The following is a 19626-nucleotide window of genomic DNA, read 5'->3' on the forward strand; positions in this document are numbered from 1 at the left end:
GACAAGAAAACTTAGATCTACTCTGCTCATGAACTTTGTTAGGCATTATGAGCAATAAGGTATCATAAGTGGGGTTGGCCTTGGCTTTTGATGAGCTAGAATACGAGTTTCTTTTTTGACTGAAAGTGTTAAATCTCCCCAACATCGTTTATGATTTGACACACTTCTTTGAGACTCAAGTATCCCTCACTATGAGACTGAGTGTTGCCAAAACCCCACCAAAGTATTCAATTCTAAGATTTGAGTTGGCAACAAGCAGTTCATGATTTACACCACCAAAGCCTACCTATCCAATCCAACAGAGAGTCCAGATCACTCCACGTGTCTCACACACCTCAAAAGAACTCCCTAATTCCCTCACTTCCTCCCAACCCTCCACTAACTAAAACCTTCTTATAAATACACAACCTCCCCCATGCCACCACACCAAAACCATCCATGGAAAACGGCCAGAAAAAGAGCTCCTCCGGCGACACATTCTCCTTCCCGAGCACACCGGTCCGCGACCAAGACTTCGAATTCGGCTGCTACACACCCGACTCTGCCTCCAGTGACCCCTGCAAGGACTCCCCAGCAGACCATTTGTTCTTCAATGGCAAACTCCTACCTCATGCCTTCCCTTTTCAACCAAACAATAATGGCATGCTACTTGTCGTTGATCACTCTCGTCGCACAAGCCGAACGAACAGCATTAGCAGCAAGGACTCGCTTTCGCTCATGTCCTCAAGAAGCAATAGCACTAACAGTAGAAGCAGCACTAGCAGTTGCAGCAGCAGCGCAAGGACAAGTTCAAGTGACAATTCTGAGAGGAAGTTGATGCATCATCATCACTACAGCAGAACGACACCGTTTAGATCATCGGACAGATACAAAACCGGAGGTGGTGCACAACTTTATGGATCTTCTCAGAGATGGCAATTCATAACACCTGTGCCGACTTTAAGCCGGGACACTTCAGTTAAGAAGAAAGTGGAGATTGCTGCAGCTGGGAAAGGAAAACCCAACAAAGCAAAGAAGAAAAGGAAGGTGAAGACGGTTGTGGTCCGGCGCCGGAGGCTCTGCCGGAGGTTTTTCCGATGGCTGGTTTCGGCCTGCATAAAGTGTCACGCAATGGAGCCATCCAAGAAAAGTGATGTTGTTGATCATGTAAAAGATGGGAATCATGTGAAGCTACAATGACTTTTTGTGTATCACATTCTTGTAATTTGTTTATTTTGGATGCATGATGAGGTCAAGTTAATTAGCATTTTGGAGTTTGGTTTTGTGGGTTTTGAAAGTAGAACTGGGGTTGCGCGCTTTGAGCTTTGGCTCTTCTCTTTAAACTTTGAAGAAAGCAAAAGTTATTCTGGGGACGTTAATAAGGAAAAAGTTTTTGGCTTGATTTTATCTACGGTGTTTGATAATTATTAAAATCCCAAGTATTTGAAAACCCAGAACAATTAGCTAAGCTTAATATCAAAGAGAGAAACAGAAAGGAGATCCTGAGTGAGAGTGAGAGTGAGAGAGTGGAGAGACTGAGGACCACACCCACTTGGATACTAATGGTTCCTACAAACTCACCTAGAAAAGAGGGCTGTGAGTTTGAGTGAAACACATTCATCTATGCTGGTTTTGGTGGTTGCAAACTTGGACTCTCTAGCTAGTTCGAGTTTTCTGTAAAACATATTGCACATGCTGTGTTTCGGTTTGATAATGAAGGCAGGGTGTTTCTCACTATAACTATAAGTTGTGTTTGTAAGGTTTTCGGAAACTACGTTTCATTTTCGACATCCATTGTGTATTGGATGTAAAGCTTGATCAGTTGATGAACCACCTCAAATTTTTGGAGTTAATTTTGATGATTAGTGACATTCAGAACAAAACAAAAAATTGGGGAAATTTCTTCTTAGATGAACTACAAGCACAACTGAGATCAATAACCAAGTCTCATTAACTAAGAAAAGAGAAACACAAAGATATGAAAGAGCTAAGAGCATGAAACTAAGCAAAGGAGCTCAAAAGCTTATGCCTAGATACTACTTCAGACCCGTTGTCCCTCCTAATAATACAATCCTCCCCGTTTTCACTCTAAGAAGGTCTCCATGACATCAGAGTACATACCGGCTTCAGAATTCCGATTGTACACGTTCTGGTGCTGGTGGTGATGATCAACTGAAGTTGAAGATGATGAGGTCATTCTTGCAGGCAAAGTGAAGCTCCTCTTGTACTTATTTTCCATGTTCATCTTCCTTGCATTACTACTATCCGGATGGCAATCCAAGCTCAAGAACTCGTGATTGGGATTGTTGGAAGCTTCTGAATTCGGATCTTCCTCTGCTGCTTTGTTTCCTAAGTTCTCCGGGTTGAACAAAAGCTTTGCATCCTCACTTCGTCCAGTGAGGGCACTGAAGAAAGACAGCCCATTTGGCCACTTGATGTCATTTTCATGCTGTTCTCCTCCCATCATGTGGTGATCTCCCATTTGGGTTTCAGCCGAATGAGGCAGCAAAAACATATGGGTGCTTTCGTCTTTGTTGGGTTGGTGAGGATACCCTAGTCTGGCTGCAGCGGAGTTTTGAAAATTGGGTGAAGGCAGCTGCATAGATGATGCAGGTGGGAGTGGCCTTTGAGCCCAATTGAACAAAGGAGGAGGAGGTCGAATTGGAATGGGGGATTGCTTCAAAGGAAGTACTGGAACAGAGGAATTTGAATTGTTTCTGTTTGAAGCAAAAAGCTGAGATAGGTAGAAACCAGATTGGTAGCCTAGAGATTCAAAGGTGTGCCTCATTCTTAGCACAAAATGAAGGTCTTCAGGTATCTGATACATAGTAATATTAGTCATGTTCTTATTCTAGTTTGGTGAATATTTTGCATACATTTTTTTTCTTTTTGCTAGGAACAAACATAGAAGCAATTATTGAAGCAAAAAGAGATTATTTTCTCACAATTTTGCAGGAACCCAATTGCAGAAGTCCATGGCCAGCTTGAATTACAGCAATTGTCTGGTGAAATAACAAAAAATGAACTGTTAAAAAAATATAAAAAAATAAAAAACAAAGAATAACCAGGAAAAAAATTGCAGAAAATGGGAGCAAGGCAATAATAGTAACATTAACTATTTTCTATTTCTGACCTGAATTCCTGACTCGAACTGATCAGTCCATTCAGGAGGAAGCTGCAATAAATAGCATAAAAATATGAAGGTTACTGTCAGTGTCTAATAAATACCATCTAAGCACAGACCTCTTCTAACTCCCCTGTGTCTTTGACCAATAATTGAAGTATAAAATTGACAAGAAATTAAAAACATGTGGGTTTTGATTACATACAGCATCAAATGAACTTTGCCAGTAGTTGGAGATGTTTGGTTCGCACTCTGTTGGTTCTTTGAAGACCCATTTGTGGCACTTATCAGATGCAACCTTCCCCATCAACCTGTTTAAATTCACCAATTCAAAAAATTTAAATTTCTCATAATACTAATATTTTCAAGTCCTACAAGATGTTCATATTCTAAAAATCACATACATACCCACCCTTCTCCATAATTATATAGTTGAATGGACATTTTGCTGAAGGATTTTCTGACAGGATCTTCTCCATCAATGTCTGGAAGACAATCTGCAACTCTTCCTCGGCAAAACCCATCTTCCCACATCAACATCCTTCACCAAATTCAATATTTACAAAATCAAATCACAAAAAAAAAACAAAAAGATAAGTTTTATTACTTCAAACAACAATCAAAATATACCAAATACCCATTTTTGAGTGTCATTTTCCAAGTCAAATAACACTAAAATTAAACCCATACTTATGAAGTTCATACTCATCTCCCCACATCAACATCCTTCACCAAATTCAATATTTACAAAATCAAATCACAAGAAAAAAAAAATTAAGTTTTATTACTTCAAACAACAATCAAAATATACCAAATACCCATTTTTGAATGTCATTTTCCAAGTCAAATAACACTAAAATTAAACTCATACTTATGAAGTTCATACTCATCTCCTCTGTTTCAACCCATCGTCCCACATCAACATCCTTCACCAAATTAGATATTTAAAAGGAACAAAAAAAAAAACATAACTTTTTCATCATCTAAAGCAAAAATCACAAATTTACCAAATACCATCTCTCAGTATCATTTACAAAGTCAAACAACACTGAAATTAGACTCATTTTCATGTTAAACCAACTCATACTCAGCTCCTCTGTTTCTAACTAAGTTGTGCTCAAAAGAAAGCTCAAATACAAGCAAACCATATACTTACAAGCTACCATTATCATCCCCAACCTTGCAGCCATTACCACCCCTGACTCTCCTGCACCAAGAATCAAACCAATCAACACAGACCCAAAAAAGAAAACTAGAAAAACAGCAACAAAATCAAAGTCTCCAAAGCTCAAGACAAAGATCAAAGGGCAGAGAGAGGGAGAAGGATAAAAGAAACATACGGGCGGGGACGGATGGTCCAGAAGACAGAGTAAGTCCAGTCTGAGTTAAGACAGACGGTTCTGAGGGCCTCGTGAAGGGCCATCATCCCAATTGCTTCTTTGCTCCTATCTGTTGTTGATCCTCCTGAGCCCACCATCTCTCTCTCTCTCTCTCTACAACTTTTTGCTCTTTTGCCAATTTAGAAAACCCACCCCCACCGTTTCCTTTTTATTTTTTCTCCCTTCTAATCTGGAACACACTGAGATACTATAGCCTACTACAGTAGTACTACTAGTCTCTCCTCCTCTTCTGAGCTCAAAGTTTCAATCTTTATTTTTATCTGCACATTGCTTAACCACCACAAAGCTCACCCTTTACTTTCTTCATCCCCCCCCTCTCTCTCTCTCTGTCTTCGATTTTTGTTTTATTTTATCTCTACTCCCCTGTTTTGTTTGTCCCAAGTAGAAGTCTGAATTGGTATTCTTGAGGTAAAAAGCAGAGGGGGGAGTAGAAAGTGGGGGGCTCTGGGGGGGGGGGGGGGGGGGGGGGCGCTTTTTTGGTGGTGTTGCTCCCATTGTGTTTATTAAGAGAGCATTGAGGAAAGAGAGTGGGGTCAGCTTTTATCCTAGTCCCCTCTGTCTCTCTTGCAAAGAAGCACAGTAAAATGAGAGGAATTCTACTGTGGGGTGGGGGGAAAGTAAAAAAGCAGAGGTTTTGTGAATTATTGTGACCATTACTTGCCTAATTACCATTTTGCCCTTTTCCTAGGTCTTGTCAATTTTTCTTTTTTTGTCTTTTGGGCATTTTGTACATTTTGCCCTTTTTTTCTAAACGTCAATGTTATTTCGTATGTTTTAGAATAACATGCTCTTGACTTCTTAGTTTTGACCTCACATTGCCTTGTCTTTCTGGTGCCCTCTTCGCCTTTAAGAAACTAACCTACTTTAATAATGGTTGGTCATGATTTTTATGAACAGTTAATAACTAGAAAAACCCAAGTGCGAGTCTCATAAGATTAGACACATTTTGAAACTTTTAGATCAAGTAGAGTAACCTGAAACCCAACGAAAAACCATCACATTTTACTTGAGTTTTATCATGATTTTTTGAATTTCTAAACAACCTTTTTCCTTTAGAGGAAAATGGGTTAAATTCTCTGCATGTAATCTATCTTAGGCTCTTAGCCTTTAGTTCCAATAATATATCAAACTTTTACATCATGCTACTATTACCTACTCCATTTGAGCATCATATCCACCTTTTTTACGTGATGCTACTATTAGCCAACTACATTTGAGCATCATAACAAACTTTTCTAGTGTTTGTGACAAATTATAAGCCTATCATTGCACCATTAACTATGTTATAAAATTTACTGCACAGTGAACAGAAAAATGGAAGCAAGAAAAAGATTGAAAATTAGCCCTTACAAAGAAAATAATTTCAAAAAGTAAATTTTTGGGTGGTAAAGAGAAGATGAATGATTTTGCTATAATGCATTTTCACTTTCAGCCGCTGATTAAGCAGCAAATATCGGTGAGTTTGAATACTGAATAGTGGAATTGATCTTTTTGGTTGGAAAAGTTCTAATCTCATCAACAATGGGATGATTGGGATCGATCCTATATGTGCTCTGAAGCTGGACTTTACCAGTTAGCTTGCATTTTGCACCTGTACATATAATTTTGTCACATCCTAGATGCTAAACAATTTTTAGGCTAGCTTTCAATTACTTTTTAGTAATATAGTGTTTTAAATGCGCATTTTGAGTAGGCTAATCATTATCAAATGTTTTATTTTGTCAGCAATTCCTAACCAAATATGGATGCAAGGAGAGAATAGCTATCCTAATGATAGCTAGTGTTTTAAATTCTAGATATTTTTTCAAACATCAATTCCACTTTTATATGTACTAAAAAATCAACTATTACAACCTAGAATATACCATTTTTTAATTAAATTTTAGTCAAAATAGCTAAAAATTCATTTTGACTAGCCAATTTTAAAATATGTTTGCATCAGTTCTCTTTGTTTTAGCTAACTATAAATTTAAGTTATCTTTTGAATAAATAAAAAATAATTAACTGTATTTATAAATTACATATAACAACTTAAAAAATATTTAAATTAATAAAAATAATAGAGAGTCTCATCTCACTCTCTATATTTAGGAGTGAGATAGATAAAAATTAAAACGAGTCCATGCAGCTGTTAAAGTTGATAAAAAACTAATATACTCTTTAAACTAGCTAAAGAGTCAAGCTAAAGAGTATGCTAAAAATGCTCTAACATTCTCATTTGTTAGTAGGAGGTTCTGACTCTCTGAGTCTTGGATTAAGAGACTAATTGTTATTTATTCTCAATTGTTTGATGTAACTAAAAAAACAAGAAGTACGAACTGTACTATAATTCAAATTTGAAGTTCGAAAATGTCCTAAGTTTAACTCACAAACTAGCTGTCATATATTGTCAATTGTTCAATGTAATCCAAAAGAAATTGTTATGATCGAGACTAGAATTCAAATCTAAAGTGCATGAGAAATAAGATAAGATAGCAATAGTGTTCTTAATTCTCATATTGTTTAAATCTTGATTAAGCTCAATTCTAATTTTGTGCTTTAGAATTCTAACGATGCTTAAAATTAACCGTTACAAACTAGACACCAAGTCAATTATGAATTATGAATTGTGAGGGCTGAGAAGATAGCATAGCACTAGTGTTTTAAATACTCATATCAACTGAACTCCGGTTCCACTTTTATATTTTTGAGATTTTTTCAATCTAGCTATTTAAGATTGACTGTTTACAAACTGTATATTAGAAATTACAATTTATTTATTTTTATTCGAAAAAGACTATAAATTAGATTTGGAAATCTCTTAAACATCCACAACTGTTACAAACTATACACAAACTAAAGTTAAATAAAACAAAGAGACATATAAGATAGTGTTACTCACTAATTTAATTAACACAAAAGTGCGATTTCGATGGAGTTGCTTTTCACATCCGCGGGAACCTAAAATCTTCGATCGATGATAATACGTCAACAATGTCTATTGCCTCCAGAAGAATATCTATTTGCTGCCAAAGTTACCAATCACCCCTTAATAATTTTCGAATATCAATGATGAAAGATAACTAAAACAATTTGGGATGGCACAGAATCTTTACCAGTCAAAGTTGCTAAGGTGGAACACTGATGGTATAGATTTGGATTAATATTTTAAGACAGTTTTATACTCCTGTTATGTCAGTTTGCAAGGACAACCATTAGAGTAATCACAGTTATATTATAAGATGAAAGTATAAAAAAAAAGGCTTATATCATTTGAGCACTCCCCTCTTGTTACTTGCTTACCTAGCTAGCTTCATAACCAAGTTAATTAGAACTTCATATTTGCCCTTCATAGCCAATAAACTCCAACAATCTGCCCTAATTTTGACCATGAAGCAGCTCTGAAGTTTGTCATTCGAAATGATTTTGGATTTCCGTTGATGGACAAGTAGAGAGACTTGGCGTTGCCATGTTTTGGACATTTAGGTCCACTCTTAAAATGTTGGTCTTAAGCAAGCTTTACAAGTTCAATATTTATTCGAAAATTCAAGCTTTAGAATATAGAATGTTAGTTATTGGCTTTATCATAAAAAATGGTATTTTTTGCGATAGCATATTCTTATTTTAAATGTCATTTTTTATTTATTTATTATCTCAATAAATTAGCTTCAAATATGTTTCTTGTGAAGTTAACTTTGTAGCAAATTCAGTTACTGTTTACACCAGGTTTATCAACCTCTATTTCGTCAAATCATAACTGTTGGAGAGAGACTCCTGATAATTATTAGCAATCTTCTAATTATCAACATCTTTATATGAAGAGGTTAGAGGAAGCATGTTAGAAGTACCTCTCGTATGTGATAACTCCACGCAACAATCTAGGAGTTTGGGTTAGAATTGGCCAGTGGTATATACATATCGAAACAAAGAGAGAGATATGAAAGATAAAGGACTTTAATTGGCTTCATGGATCAATTAGGATTCTTCAACAAAAACGTGGTGCAGTGCTAATTAACTAATTGATCAATGTTGATTAATCATGTATAATATTACAAGACGTTGGAAGGTTTATACATGATAATTGACAAGCCACTTGTCACATGAGAACCACACTTCTATTTGTTGAAGTATTCTAATGCATCAATTAAACCGGGGCGTCAATTGGATTGAAGTAAAGGCAGCTGTATGGAAGAAAGACTCAACCACTTCAGCCTCTATATAAAGAAGCAATCGACAAATCAAGAAGACACACACATCTCCAGTCAAAACTCCATCATGGGTTTCCTTTTATTTTTCTTAGCTCCGGATTAGTTTCATTGTCTTTTCAATTCTTTAGTTGTTGGTTCTACTAGTTCAAGTCATTTCCCTTCGTTTTTCTTGTAATCTAGTATCGATATTTCAATTGTTTCCGTCGTTACTTTTGTTTGTAATAGTTGATAGTTTTATTCTTCAAGCTATTTACTTTTTCCGCTCTTTACTTTATCGCTATTTACTTTCCTGCGATTTACTTTATTGCTCTTTACCTTTCTGCACTTAATCTAGAGTTTACTTCCTTGCTCTTTTACTATTGTGTTTATTTCTTGCACTAGGAGTAGTTTTAACGCAATTGTTCGGTTACCAATCATTATTTGCGACTCGTCCATTGAACAACCAAAAAGTCCTTGATCCAAAGGCATCGAACCCTAAGCCGAGATTGTTCCTTCCTCGGCTTTCAGTCGCTCGACTAAGTCAGAACACGCGCACTACATCTTCTACATCTACAATTGCACACTTGGCCTTCTGGCCGTGTGCTGGCACGCCCCGCAATCTACTCACCAAGAATGACATTTGTTCCTTGATCTCTCGGCTTTCTGGCCGAGGTGATTTTCAAAGGCAACAGTTACAAGTTTGATTGTATTTAAAATTTGGAACAGTGTTTTTTTTTTTTTTGGTATAAGAGAAAAATAAAATAAAATGAAAGAGGGTAAAGTTGTCATTTTCTAAAATTGTGCTCGTGGTTATTAAGAGGGTGCTCTCTAGTTGGGGACTTGGGGTTTACAAATGTAAGAATAAAATAGCAATAAACCAAAGGTGCGGGAAAAAGAATAAGGGAGATTAAGGTGTCACGTGAGCACGTGCAATAGCAGTGAGTCGGTGCATCGTTTCTCATAAAGAAAAGCAAGACGCACGAATAGCGGGGTGCGCACGAAGTCTGATTAAAACAAATAATCATCCTTTTTTTTTTTCTTTTTTTTTTTCCAGTAGAAAATCAGTACTACTTGAAATGTTACTTACATAAAATGACCAGAATATCCATCCTCAACAATAGCACCAAAAATATTATAACGACTGATGTCTTTGTTTCAGTGTCATTGTCCCAAGGTTCGAGTCTCCTTTATACTCCCTGTCAGGTTTCATTTATTAGTTTCATACTTGTTCAGTTGTTCATGGGTTTCTTTTATCAGTTGGCCTTACTTATCAACATTGCAAATTTACCAATATGATTTATTGATATTTTCGTACAATTTGATATTTTTCATATTCTCAATATTCAGTTCTTATATGAGGGGAACCCCTCTCTCTCTCTCTCTCTCTTTTTTTTTTTTTTTTCGAGAAATGATTGTGTGCTAAGTTGCTGACCCTCACACTTTTATTATAAGAAGAGAATAGTGGAACAACGAGGGAACGCCAAAACTCGCGACCGTTCAATATCAAGATGAATAGCCTAGCCTATCTCTATCAGTCAATCAAGTCATCGATCTCTTACCAAACATACTGAAAGACCACCCGCCCTCTTGAATAATGAAAGTATATAACGAACAACTTTACGAGCTAATACGCACATACACAAAATCTTGCATAAGATATCACTCTTATGAGTCAAAGACTTTCTGCACACATCGTCATTCGTCAAGCTTCGGTTAACTTGTAAAGAAGATGATCGGATCTTGGTTTTAAGTTTTAAATTTGCTTTTTAGTTTCCAGCCACGGAAAAATAAAAGATAAAAAACCAAAAAGCTTTTGCTTCGAGGAGAAGCAAGAAGGACGCAGAATCACTTAGCTAAGTAGCCAACTAAGTTGACCTAGTAGTTCAATAACATTTTTCATATTCTATTTCCCCATTCCAGTATAACGTACATAAGCAACCTATACTTACAAGTCATCCTTAATATTATTTTTTTCCCGTCGTACAAGCTAGCCCTAGTCATCTCCAAGACTCCAACCTTGCCGCGAGCGACTGATTCCAGATTCCCCACCTCTAGACTCTTCAGCAAATAAACAAACAAACTAAACGAAGACCCACGAGAAGAAAAAAACAGCTGCAATAAGAGAATCCTAAGCGTCAAGGACAGACCAAGATTGAGTAGAGAAACCGAGAAAGATTGGAAATACATGCATGATGCATGTATACGAATTGTACGTCCAGATTCCAGAAGACAGAGTACACTCGTTTAAGTCCAGTCTGATCTGATGGACTGGTTGAGAGTACAGATCGATGCTTTAAAATCTGAGGGGCCTGCCTGAGTCGACCTCCGCAAGAACCACCGTCTATAGCGACGTACGACGTCTCTTTAACCACTTGGATCATTTCATTCAGAGTTTCAAACCAACTGCCACCTCATTTTTGTGGAAAAAGTATTTTAAGTACATGTTTTATATAGGGTGTAGCCTATATAAAGTCAAAAATCTCCTCCCATCCTCTTATTTTAATTAGTCTCTGTCTCCATTTTTCGGTTCTAATTTTTATCTAATTTAGTCATCAATTAAGAAAATGTCTCTAAATTAAAGAACTTTGGTTTAAATTTTAATAGCAGTTTTCACGTAAAATTTACTTCAATTTGTAGCCCACACGGTTTTTCAATTCTAGTTCCGTCTCTACTCTTCTGAACCAAGTGACGGTGGCTAGCTAGCTGGAGTAGAATTTTCTATCTTTTATGGCATCTCCACGTACATTGTTTCACTAATCACTAGGGATGACAAAAATCCCCAACGGGGCGGAGCTCCATTGGATACCCGCCCCTAATGGGGGGAGAATTCGGGGACAAATGAGGAATGGGGATGGGGATCCCCAATCCCCGCTATCTAAGATTGGGGATGGGGCGGGGATGGTATTGTGATCCCCATCCCCAAACCCACCCCAATAATATATAGAGAAAAATTCGGTTACCGTCCTCAAACTATGCTGCCAAGGCCAATTTGATACCCGAACTCTCAAAAGTATCAATGTGATACCCAAAGACATATTTTGATACCAACGTGATACTTCCGTCTAAAATTTCTGACGGCGTCGTTTCTTTGCTGACGTGGCAAGCAAGTGAAGACCAAAAATAAAGAAAAATACCAATTTGCCCTTTCTTTTGTTAATTGTTTTCTTTTTCTTTTTCCTTCTTCTTCATCTTCTTCTTCTTCTCCGATGATCTGGGGACTTTCTCCCTCTTTGAATTCTACTAAGCATAACCACATTTTCTCTTTGTTGCTCAAACCTGTTCTTGAATTTTAACCTTTACCTTTCTTGATAGTCTCCTGCTACGGAGACTGTCTATTCATCATCCACAGCTACCAAATTGCCCACCGATCTACTAGGATTATCACTGATCTACTATTCATCATCCACAGCTATTCATCATCCACAACTAGGATTATCACCGATCTACTAAGCATAACCACATTTTCTCTTTGTTCATCATCCACAGCAAGGATTATCACCGATCTACTAAGCATAACCACATTTTCTCTTTGTTGCTCAAACATGTTCTTGAATTTTAACCTTTACCTTTCTTGATAGTCTCCTGCTATGGAGATGCACTGCCAACCTCTTGCTGATTGCAATAGTCCGGTAAATTGTCAAGCCACGGCGGCCTAGATTCGAAAACATCCTGAAATCTAGAAGTCATCATGGCCACGGCGGTCGTCGAAATTAAGGGGGGTCTAGAAAGGCAAATCGAGAAGGCAAACGAGACAGGTCTGACGACGGGTGTGGGCTCGGATCGGGTCGGCGACCGGCGAAGCAACTGGGGAGTCAAATGAAGTGTTGGGCTCGGAGTTTTGTGGTGGTTCGGAGTCGGAGTTGGGGTGGGGGTTGGGGTGGTTGTCGTCGGTGTCGGTGACGGAGAGGTCGATGAATTCCCAGAGAGTCTTGATCGGAGTCTTCGAATTGCAAGACCCGATGACGTTTGATGTTCTGCTTCTCTTCAATGCGAACACACCTAATCACAATCACAAACCCAATAACCAGAACATCAACCATCCTTAATATCACACACCCAGAATTTACCACAATAAAAACTAATCTTTAGCAGCAAAATGATGCATTTGGCGAGATCTATTGTGAGTTAGAGTGGGAGGAGGTAGTGTTGGGAAGAAGAAGAAGAATCGGAGTTGGGAGAGAGAGAGCTCTGTTCATGGTTTTGTTCCTTTTTTTTTTTTTTACTTAGTTAGTAGTGAAAGACTATTCTGCCCTTGATAAAAAAAAAATTTGTCTCCATGTGCTTGCCACGTCAGCAAAGAAACGGCGCCGTCAGAAATTTTGGACGGAAATATCACGTTGGTGTCAAAATATGTCTTTGGGTATCACATTGATACTTTTGAGAGTTCGGGTATCAAATTGGCCTTGGCAGCATAGTTTTGGGACGGTAGCTGAATTTTTCTCTAATATATACATATATTTAACTTATATATATTTTAATTTATTTTTTATAATATAAATCACAAATATATAAATTTACTACTTTACTTTAATGGCTACACTTTTACTTTAATGCTGTTTTGACTTTTGCACTCACTGAATTATGATTTATGGATTTAATCATGTTTTAAATTTATTTGTTCTAGATTTTGATTTTTAAAAAGGCAATATGAGAAAAAATTATTTTATTTATTAAATTCTTATTGGGGATTTGGGGCGGGTTTGGAGGCTTAGTCCCCAGTGGGGATGGGGACGGGGAATCCCCAATATATTTTTATTGGGCATTGGGGCAGGGATGGTGGTAGAGAATGACCCCGGGGATGGGGATGGTATTGTGATCCCCATCCCCAACCCGCCCCATTGCCATCCTTACTAATCACTGCAGTACATGGACAAGACACAACCTATCGCTAGGATATAGTGAAATTTCACCTCTACTCAAATGATCAACATATCGTTTTTCTGAAAATTCTTTTATGCACTTGCAGTGCAAGTGACCAAGCACTCTTTAAATGATTTCAGCTCTTGATATTTATAGTCAAATTTTTCTTTTTTAATAACCAAAAACTCAAAAAGTACAATTGATATTATCCAGTCGTTCATTTATGTTGATGTAAGTACAAATCGGTGCTCTGAATCTCTGTCCTCATCATTTTTCCTAGAAAGATTCGGTACATACATATGTGTTTCTCACTTTCTCGTATGAGTTGTTCTTCCAAGAAACTTTTTTATCTCAATGACAACTCACGGGTTGCCGAAATGTAACCACAATGTTGGCATTGAGGTGAATAATTTCTTGTTGAAGAAAAGTGGGTTCTCGTTGTTGAAGATGAAAATTTCACATCAGAAAAGTGACGAAAGATGATATAACTTATAAGTAGTTGACTCACACCCAATTGTACTGAGATACTTTGTGTTAAAATCCAACACCTAATTAATGAGTGGTTAAGTTGGGACAATATTAGTACAATGGTGGGCCACGTGCTACGCTTATCGCTGTTTAACATGGTATCAGATTGAGTCTCTCTCTAATCACGTCGTCATTGATCCGGATTAGGGTTCCTTAGATTGCCATCGAAAATTCTGATTGGATTATTACTTGAGTGGTCAAATCTCCAAAGTTGGGATTGTGTCCTAGTTCCAATGTGGGAGCTGGATTGATAATTGATTCACCAAGTCTCAAATGTGAGACTTGTGCCCCCATTTTCGATGTAGGAATTGAACTGTTAATTGATTGCACGTGCAGACTTAGAGCTTGGTTGCATGTGAGAGACGTGTTGGAGAGGAAATATCATACATTAGAAAAGTTAAAAAAAAAAATATAACTTATAAATGGGTTGCCCTAAACCTAAATATTGTACCGAGACATTTTGTGTTAAAACCCAACACCTAATGAGTGGTTAAATTGAGACAATATAGGTACAATGGTGAACTATAAGTCACGCTTATCGTCGTTTAACTTAATAGAGGCTAAAGTTAGAGTTATCTAGAGACGCCAAAAAGCTATAATCTTGATAACGCAAGCTAAGAAGATTGGAAAAAGAAAAACAATGCTATACTGTACCACTATTCTTAATACCTCTTCACACGAAACACGGTCCAACTATTGATGACGTTTGGTTAGAGGAGACTCCTGCTATTATTCAGAATGTTCTCTACGAGGATTATTGTAAGTGTTTTCCTGTAGCACGGGGTTCAGGTTTTATGCCCCCTCCCCCCCCCCGGTTGCAAAATCATACTATTAATATAATAAATAGAACTGGGCGTGGGGCTGAGCCTCCCAACTAAGCTGGGTTTCAAACCCCTTTAAAAAAAAAAACACGGTCCAACTATTTAGTAATTCTTCCGTAACACGGTTTCACCTGATCCAATGAAACAAACAGCCCCTTATCGTTTTATCCTCTGTATAGGCTAGGATTGTAGATTGTAAATCTTGCTCCCAAGTCATCCCTCTATTTATGACTTACTATTTTACCATGCTGATGATTAAACTTTTGAACCAATGTGACACACATGGGCGGAGCTAGTCTAACCCAGGGTATGGAAAGTCATCCCCCTCCACATTTCCCACTACAATTACTAACCAACCTTTTCATGGTAAATTCACCCAAAAAAAAAAAAAAAACTTTTCATGGTAAAGGCCTACTGCATGTACACGTGTACGTTTTTGTTCTTTTGGTGATTGATCTCTAGATAAACTGTTTATGGGTCTGATACTTTGATCTATACACATAAAGTTCAATGAACTAGTTCATGCATGCATCATTCCAATTTCTTCTTTCTAATTACTTTAAACTTTAGATTTGGGACTTTAGGTTTGTATGCATCATCACAAATGGTACAAATTAAAAGAAAAACTCTCCGAGATTCTAATAAATTAACCATCAAAATTAGACTACAACCCTACTCCTGCGGAGGTTATGGCAGTGATCAAGGCAATCGAGCTTGCATGGGTTCGTGATTGGAAGTATATTTGGCTTGAAATTGACTCGTCCCTAATTCTGAATTTTCTCCGCTCTCCTCAAATGGTACCTTGGCAATTACAGGTGGCAGGGAAAAATTGTGTTCATCGCACTGGCATTAGAAATTACTAAGCCATCAAAGTTTAATTTTAAAGAACCCTCACGAGGAGGATGCCAGATGATTGAGGTCTGATGTTTGGTCTTTATCAGATGTAAAGGGTTCAATTCAGAACAGTTTTTCAAGAAACAAGCTACATCATGAACAACTCTAAGGTAATTAAAAGATCTATTTCGGAAAATAAGATCATTACAAGCTTTCCAGATAAAATAAGTTGTAAAAGTAGTTTGAAAAGCAAAAGTAGTATATGACGAAGGCAAAGAATCTATCAGATCGATCTAACCAATCAATAAAGGATCTATGCCAGGACTGAACTTGGAAGGAGGGAAAGGTTAACTTCCAGATTTGCATAGAAATATCACATCGAAGAAACAAGTGATCCTGAGTTTCAGCATGAGTACCACAAAGAGGACAACTTCTATCAATGAGCTCGTTAGTGAAATATTATCTCTAGTGAGCAAGCGTCGTCAAATTAACTGCCAAGAAAAAACTTTAATCTTGGGAGGCAAATTCTGCTTCCACATTTTCTTGCAAGAGCTTAGACTTAGAATGAGCCAAAACATCCTGATATAAAAGAGAGGAAGCTGATTTCATGGAGAACTTACCATTACCGGAAGGACCCCAAACCATTTCATCTTTATAGGAAAATATGGAAGAGGAATAGATCAAATATGATTAACAACCTGTGGAGGTAGAACATCACTCAATTTAGTTTCATTCCACTGAGAATTATGGATATAATCTGCAACAACAGAACAACTTCAGAGGTGTTGATATTAGAATGTTGGGACTGAGGAATAAAATTCAGAAGGAGGAAAGGTTGCGCCCAGTTAAAAAGTCAGAAATTAGTAGTTTTACCATCACCAATAGACCATCGTAAACCGGCAGTCAACACTTTCCTTGAATCTAAAATACCTTTCCAAGCATAAGAGGCAGAAGATTTTTTCTTAACAGTCCAGAAGGAAAAATGTCTAAGATACTTTGCTTTAACTAAACAAACCTACCAATTATTTGGTTCAGTAAGAATTTTCCAACCAGGTTTAGCTAGGGCAGCTTGGTTAAAAATAGAGAAGGCTCTAATGCCTAAACCTCCTTTGTCTTTAGAAGTACAAACAAAGTTCCAAGCAATAGGAGTCTGAGAAGAATTACCCCAGAAAGATTTCCTGCACTCGGAGTCCAGAGCTTCTAGTTCAAATTGTCTTTTCTCCAAAGGTTGTTAATATATTATCGTTCCGCCTTGTCCTACGAAGTATAAGATTTTTTTTTTTTTCAAATATGTAGAGAAGAAATGAAAGGAAAAGAAAAAAAAAATTTAGTGTTGGCTAAAGAAGGTAATACCATGCCAAACAAACTAACGTTTTTGGTTGTTAAGATAGAACCCGTGAAATGCAACAATCTTATTTTTTTTTACTTAAAATTATAATTCATTTCAATGAAGTCACGCTAAATACATTCCTAAACTCACGGGATCAGTAGCAAACCACACAGGAGGAATTGCGGGAATTGCGTCCTCTGCCTATCCTTGCATGCCACGTTCACTTTTCCACGCGCCATAACTGACGGATAATACAATTTGGCCAACGGTGGATCCTACCTAGTACTTGTATTGAGGTCATACGGCGCGTGGGGTTTAGTTATCTGCTGGAAAGAAAACAAAATTGAGACATCAATCTAAATCGTTGGGCTCGCCCACTTCCGTATTGACCGGCCCAGCCCTCTCTCAAAACCCATGACCGTATCTTTCGGGGACCCGCTGCTAAATCCCTCTACTAAATTCTTCCTTGAACGTACCCTACGCCTAAGCCCTAGGTGACCCAACATATAGACATCTAATCATGATTCCTATCTCAAAACGACTCGAGAAGAAACGATACACTGCGTAAGAGAAACTCCAACAGCTTCCCTATAATTTATGTATTATAGGGAAACAAAAGTCAAAGCTTTAGCCTCATTTTCTTCTCCAACTCCAACAGATTCTCTATTTTACAACAATCTCTAAAATCTCCATATTGTTCCTTAAAATTTTAGAGTTTGTTATAAATATAGGGAATTTGATTTTCTATTTCCTCACTTTCTCTAAAATAGGGATAGTTATAGGGAATCTGTTGGAGCAAAAGAGACTTATTTTTCCCTAAAGTAGAGAAAAATCAAAATATGAGGAATCTGTTGGAGTTGCTCTAAGGAACCTAAAGTCGTAGATTTGATAAGTACCTTCTTAACAAACTCTTGATTCCAACGAGGGGAAGACTTTTAGATGATTTGGTGGTTTACAACTTGGGACCCTTACAATTTTCTTTGCTTTAATTGTGTTTCTCAATCTTTAACTGTAAAAGAGAATTTCTTAATTAAAAAAAGTATAAGTAAAAAGTCAATGTTTCCAATCGATGCATATGTATTAGTCTAGCTAAGCTGTATATAGCAACGCATGAAATTAAGGCCGCAATTTTGAAAATATAATGCCTAAGAATGACAATTTCATGGTTCATCAGCTGATTGTGCAACTTCATTTGAAATGAGAATTTCCATGAGGACACACACACATATATACCATATATATATGTATATGGTATGATGGACTAAAAAGTCTTTGAGTTGGTCAGCGTTTGATTGAGATGGACACTTACACCCACAGTTTTCTAGTTGGGATTTTTCCAATCGTGTGTGTCCCATCCAGCTCGACCTAGCTAGCTTGACTGGTATGAGTTAATCAAGTTAAGACCACTATATTTATAGGGCTTAGTATGTTAGGGCATCTCCAATGGTTGTAGTCAAAAGCCAAAATGGCTTTGGCTTTTCCGGAAGCCATCTCCAACCATTCCCTAAGCTTAGCCATTTTGACTTATTAGTCAAAAGTGGAGCCATTTTGACAAAGGAAGTTGGAACGAAAGCCATTTTGGCTGAGGACGGAAGAGGGTGGGCCCCAGCTGCAAATGAGTTTTCATTGGAAGATAGAGGCAACGCGCAGAGGGAGTCTGAATCCCATAAACGGGCAAAAGGACAAAATAACGTTCGGTCAGCCTTTAACGCGCCTTACACGCGCAGTACCGTGGCCGACACTGGGCCCCTCCAGTGACAGAAGCCGTTGGGGCTTCCAACGGTCCTCAAACCAACGGACGAGATTCATGCATCATTAATTCAATTTAAAATGAAAGGCCGAGATTAATTGGTTCTAAAAATCAAAAAGTAAATATATATTTACTGAATATCTAATCTGACGGTTCAAAAACTGTATGGATTAAAATCAACGGTTAATAATAAAGTAAATGTGTTTTAAACCAAAAAAAATTGAAAAAATAAAAGAAAAATTTCTAAAAAATCAGAAAAATGTTTTTTGCCCGTTGGAACAGTAACTTTAACAAATTCTATAAATACCAACCCTCTTCTTCATAATTTTTCACTCCAAAACATCTCCAATCTCCTCCAAATTTCATTATTTTTCACCACTGTTTTTTTTAGAAGATGCCTAACCCAAGACAAGAGTGTTGGAAGGCCGCTGAAGATATAGCCTTGTGTGTAGCTGTAGTTACCGTTGGTGAAGACGGTTCTAAGGGTACTAGTCAAGAGAAAAAAAGATTGTGGGAGCGTATACATGAACTTTCCGGAACCTATTCATTGCAACAAGGAACCAAAAATATAAAATGAAAAGGAAGTTCAGAATTTCTAAGCTTCTGATATGAGAAGAGATGTGTTTGTGAATTGGTGAGCTATGATGGAGTGAATGACTCCGTATTTATGGAGGGTTGGAAAAGGATATCTGAAGATAGGATACGACACGTGGCAGATAAAAATAAAAAACGTAATCTAACCAGCCTTTCAACGACTGACACGTGGCACTAAAATAGGTAATAAAGGTGAGATAGAAAATCTTATCTTATCACGTGGTAAATAAAATCTCAACC

The 19626-nt window shown here is 37.4% G+C and overlaps 2 protein-coding genes across 3 annotated transcripts; one reads left to right on the top strand and one right to left on the bottom strand.

Moving 5' to 3' along the window:
• The first annotated feature begins 247 nt into the window (after positions 1-247).
• LOC133733969 (uncharacterized) lies at positions 248-1357 on the top strand. The gene has a single exon (XM_062161629.1). It carries the CDS (start codon positions 439-441, stop codon positions 1177-1179), a length of 741 nt encoding a protein of 246 aa, XP_062017613.1. The 5' UTR covers positions 248-438; the 3' UTR covers positions 1180-1357.
• Positions 1358-1859: 502 nt separating this feature from the next.
• LOC133732084 (protein RICE SALT SENSITIVE 3-like) lies at positions 1860-4948 on the bottom strand. Of its 2 annotated transcripts, none has more exons than XM_062159547.1 (7): positions 4444-4948; positions 4260-4310; positions 3516-3644; positions 3309-3414; positions 3113-3154; positions 2925-2981; positions 1860-2797 (listed from the first exon to the last, which is right to left on the bottom strand). In XM_062159547.1, the coding sequence occupies exons 1-7, from the start codon at positions 4578-4580 to the stop codon at positions 2063-2065; spliced, it is 1257 nt and encodes a 418-aa protein (XP_062015531.1). In that variant the 5' UTR covers positions 4581-4948; the 3' UTR covers positions 1860-2062. The 2 variants fall into 2 exon arrangements, with proteins under 2 accessions (XP_062015531.1, XP_062015532.1); XM_062159548.1 differs by having other exon boundaries at positions 3512-3644; positions 4444-4531.
• Between the last annotated feature and the right edge of the window lie 14678 nt (positions 4949-19626).

This window comes from Rosa rugosa, chromosome 2 (genome assembly GCF_958449725.1).
Source record: "Rosa rugosa chromosome 2, drRosRugo1.1, whole genome shotgun sequence".
NCBI classification, from domain to species: Eukaryota; Viridiplantae; Streptophyta; class Magnoliopsida; order Rosales; family Rosaceae; genus Rosa; species Rosa rugosa.